The sequence below is a fragment of the Entamoeba invadens genome, assembly GCF_000330505.1.
Source record: "Entamoeba invadens IP1 unplaced genomic scaffold scaff_1105074724689, whole genome shotgun sequence".
Lineage (NCBI taxonomy): Eukaryota > Evosea > Mastigamoebida > Endamoebidae > Entamoeba > Entamoeba invadens.
Window position 1 is genome coordinate 3,253 of NW_004443696.1, and position 5,389 is coordinate 8,641.

General features: G+C 24.6%; 1 protein-coding gene across 1 annotated transcript; it reads left to right on the forward strand.

Annotated features, from left to right (window-relative positions):
- Positions 1–3,835: 3,835 nt before the first annotated feature.
- EIN_422360 (hypothetical protein) lies at positions 3,836–4,333 on the forward strand (the record flags this gene model as incomplete). Its single annotated transcript, XM_004260998.1, has 1 exon — positions 3,836–4,333. One exon carries the CDS (start codon positions 3,836–3,838, stop codon positions 4,331–4,333), a length of 498 nt encoding a protein of 165 aa, XP_004261046.1.
- Positions 4,334–5,389: the final 1,056 nt, after the last annotated feature.

Sequence of the window (5,389 nt, forward strand, 5' to 3'; positions counted from 1 at the left end):
CTTTACTTTTACCATCCATTTATTGGGATCAAAACCCCGGATTAATAGAGAAATACAAGTATTGAACTTTATACTTCCCCAGAAAAACGGGTTATTTATATTTTGTCACTGACATTATCATTGTGACCGACTTTATCCTCCATCTGTAGTGCTTCGCAGTTTATGAACTGAAGTTTTTTCTATTTTTTTCAAACCGAAAAAAATCACATTTAAGAATTTAATAATTTTTAATAACTTTATCTCCACTTTTTGGATTAATTAATTCAAACACAATTATTAAAAAACAAAATCATAAATTGTAAAACTGAATCAAGTTCGATAAAAAATAAATAAAAAAACCCAAAACTTTGAATTTTTTTGTTTTTGTCAAAAAATCCAAATTATGATCAAAAATGCATTTTTTTGTCAAATTTTGAAAAATGGTTTTTAAAGTAAACTGTGAAAAAAACAAATATATTTAATCAAAAGTAAATGGTGTTTTCAATTGTTTACACAACAAAGTTATCAACACGTTAAAACGTTTAAATTAATAACGAACATACATAATTGTTAATATATATAATAGTTAAATATTATTTCAAGTTGTATGATGACTTTTAATAACATTGTTATTCTCAAATATTGATTGAAACTAATGTGTTATTGATGTGACATTTTGTTAAAGCGAAGGAATGTCAAATATTATCAATTGTTACTTATTTCATTGTTTGACTACGTTAATGTTCATAATGATCATTTAATCACTTATTGTTGATAATTACACGTTAATGAGATATTATATACAATTAAATTTTTTTATTAATAATACAACATACAACAGTAAACACATGTATTTTAACAACATCACAACATTTATGAATAATTAAAATAAAAAGGCGTATTTATTATTTAAAAACAATAATTTATAAATAATTGTTTTTTGCTAATCTTTTGTTTTAAAAAACAACCTAAAAAAGTAATAACTATCAACTATGTAAACATGTGAAATCAAATTCATTCTTTAAATGATAACACTAGAATAAAAAATATCACATTTTAGAGCATTTTTATTTTTTGACTTAGAGCTCACAAATACATGCACATGAGATATTAAGATCTTTTGTTCCGTAGTCTAAGTTTTAATAGTTATTTATTTTTAATTGAATCAAAAAAACAAAAATTGTTAATTTTTTTCATTGAGTTATGAAACCTGAGTATGTATATACATATGATATAGTTTGTTAATTCAAATTTTTATGTTGAACTAATTATATTTTGTGGGTAGGTCATATATTTGTATGATCATCATAATAACGAGAATCATATAATTTTAAACAAATTTTATTCGATATAATGTTGATATTATATACTCAAATTGAAAACAACAACTCAAATATAAATGAATAATTACAATTAACGATTGATTAGTTTTTACTCCTTAAGTTCAGATCATAAAAATTAAATATTTTGCCAAATTCATAAAGAAAAACCGGTTATTACAAATGTATTGAACTTGGTGAGAATCTTTGTTTTGTTAGAAACAAAGAGTATTAAAACATAATATTCAAAAATTAATATTAAATAAATGTCGACATATATATAAAGTTATATAGAATAAAGAATAATATGTTTTCAATTTATTTGTTTTTGTATCATGTCATGTTTAACTTTTAATTTAAAGTTTTAAATGTAATATGCAATAAATTGTATAAATTATAATGTGATGGTAATTGTATATATTGATTGTAAATTGTTTGCCTGAACAACCTTTTTATGTTTTTTATGAATCAATTAAACTTAAGGTTATGATGTAAAATATACAAGTTGTGAATAAATTTACAGTTTATATTTATGGTTTATCTAATACCTTTTAGATTATAATAATATTTCGAGAAGTTGTACAAAAAAATATATCCCAATTGTTTATTTTTTGCGTTTTACTTAGTGTGATGTTTATATAAAATTATTGCTAGTTATTTGTCCCCCAGATAACATTATAAGACTGCCTTTATATTCAAACTTTAGATGATTTGTTAATCATAAAAAATACCAATTATTTGTTTTGGATAATACAAACATTTTTGTTTATTAATTTAATATTTTTTGTTAAACTACTTTTTGGTTCAAAATTTTTAGTTCTTTCATTTTTAATAATGTTGTATACACGTTTTCAGTTAATCATATAATAGACAATGTTGATGTAATAAGTTTCAAAAGTGCGATTTCTGTAAATCTATCTTATACGGCTCCCATTTATTTTTTCCTAATCTTTGTCTTATATAAAAAGAAAAAAAGCAATTTGATAAAACCCTTTTCACGTTATTTTCAATAATAATTACGTCTTTTTTCAGGAAAAAAACAGTTAAAATTCAGTTAAATAACTGCGAAGCATTATCTGGGATCTGTATTCTATTAATATGTTTTTTTTACAAACTATAAATAACACTGTTAATTGTCTTATTAAATTTTTTATATTTATATTGCTTAACAATTTACTCAAAATATTTATTAACAAATAGATAATAAACAAAACAATACAATGAAATGAAATGATTGTATTATTATTATATTTTTTTCAATTTATTAAATAATATTATTGAACCACCTGATTGATAAAAGTCATAAGCAATTATTTTATATAAACATAGTATACAACTATATCTAGATAACGTTTTCAATAAACTAATTGTTAACAACGAAAAAAAATAGAATGATAATATAAAAATCATTTGTGTTTTTTGTTTAAATTAATATCATTTAAATCGATTAAATTACAATTACCAATTTCAGTATGAAACACATATATTACGTTTGCATAGATATTAGCAACTCCAACATTCGTGCGTCTTACTTTAATAAAAACAAGGAAGAACCTGAATCATTAACATTTGAATATGGTTATTTATATATACCATCAACTGTTGATTTGACATATGGGAAGTGTTTTGTTGGTTCAAAGGAAAACAAATCTATTACAAACATTATTAATCTGTTGTCCATGAGGTATACCGACTTTTTACAGAGTCAACTCAAAAATACAACGAAACATGTCTATCCCGACACAAATGGATTATGTGAGTATCATGTAATGTCAAATGGGACTGAAGTATCAATAAGTCCTATTTAATCACTTTGCATACTCTTTCGCTATGTTCATCTCAGATTTGTTGATATACTTGAAACAAGTACTTCAGATATAATTGTTATCAAAGCTGTTGTGACCTGTCAAAACCACATTCTTGAAGAAAATAGAGAAAATCTCGAATATGCTGCACATTGCACCGGGTTTGATGTTCTTACTGTGTTAAGTCATCCGAAAGCATCGGTGTGGACTGAAAATTATATGTTTCGTGCAGAGGGTAATTATCTCTTTATTGATTTAGATACGAATTTGGAGCTGTCTGTTGGTAAAAAAGATGGTAAAAATTTACAAATGATTCACTTTCGAAATTATGAAGATATCACTGAAGATTTCTTGAATGAAAAACTTTTTGAAATAATTATAAAAGAATTGGAAGAAAGATAAGAAAAAGTGAAAGAGTTGTTTATAATGACTGAAAATGATGATGAACGTGTAAAAACGATTAAAAGAAGGAATATTTATATATTAAAAAATGAAATAAAACGTTCAATTGATTCATTTTCGAAACAAAATGAAGTCCAAATCAAATTTGAACAATATGATGGTGATTTAGAATTTGTATTGAAAGAAGAAACAATTCTCCAAATTGTTAACGATATCATTAATAATAAAATTTTTGAATTTTTGAAAGAAAAGCAAATAAGTCACCGAAGTATCCAAAATGTCGTGTTGATTGGGCAAATGTGTGAATTTGGATTGTTAATAAAATATCTTATGTCAATATTTCCAGAAGCAAACTACTTTGATAATGTTTATCCATCTGTTATTGCTGCTTTTGGAGGGTGCACTTTCGGATTTAGTCGAGGCTGCAGTATGATTGATATACATGAAACTGAGTTTGTCCAAAAAGACATCACCATGTTGACAATGAAAGACAACAAAGTCGATTACAAAATTGTTGTCGCGAAAGGAAGACCAATTCCAGTCGAAGATGTGTTCATTGAGCTCACTGTTATGACTGATATTGTTGATGTTGTGTTGTACGAAGAACGTACACCTCTCGGTGTTTATCGAGTGCAGAGCAAAATGACAGTTGGGCAAAAAATCAAAATCAATATATCCATAAACTATCTTGAAGAAATCAAACTTGTTTTAGTGAACACTGAAGGAGGCGAGGAACTTGTGAAAATAAACAAAGAGATTCAGAAAAAACCTAAAGAGAAAATAAAAGAAATTGTTAAGATAAGAAAAATGTTCAACAAGTTTTTTTAAAATTGATATTTAATTTGGTTTGATTTTATTAATAAACAATTGATTCAAATGTGTTTTAATATTTTGTTTTTAAATAGGAAAACTTTTTTACAACCACACTTAATAATAAATTTTATTTACTATTTGATATAACATGCAAATTAAATTTATAATAAAAAGAAATATAAGTAAATATTTGGTCTGGTTCCCGAATTCAAGAAATGCCAAAAAAGCACCTCGAATTGGTAAATACCGAGTGAGACGGAGCATTGAAAAGAAAACTCGGGCGGTCACACAACAACAATCTGTTTGTGTATTGTTTTACCTACTTCCCAAGTTTTTTTTTGTTAGGCGGAATCACATCTGAGTCCACATAGTACAAACAAGGAAAGTGAGTGACATTGAAAGCACAAACAATGGCTAAAACGTGAATTTTATTCAAACAACAACAGCAGCAAATACTTATTTTTGATTAATATGGTGGAAAAAACTGGTTAAATACAATAAAAATAAATATTTGATTACAAATATTTTTCTATTTTTTTATTGGGGGTTTAAATTAATGTTTTTGAAATAATACAAAAAAATAATTTGTAACAATAAATATTATTTTTACTATAATTTGAAATAAGTTGTACTTTTCTAATCACTTTATCAAGAAGTTAACAAAAATTTATAAGTTTAATTCAATTAAGTATATTAAGGGGATTTAGCACAATGGTAGTGTATTACTTTTCAATAAAATTATCAGGTTTGGTAAAGACTGTAGGTTCGATTCCTATAATCACCATTTTTGACAACACAAAAATAAAAAACAATTAAAATTAAAATTATTATTTCATTTTATATGTTATTAAACAATTATATCTACAAATAAAATTAATTTCAAAACACAAACAACTTTGATATCTAATATATTTAGATATGTATAAAACAATTAAATCCAGTATATCAAAATTAACTACCCAAATATTATTCATTTTTTTTTCTTTTGTATTGTTATGGTCTTTGTTTGATTTATTAAACTCGGTCAAAAACGTCTATTTGTCTTGAATCCAGCAGAAAAAAAACTTATCT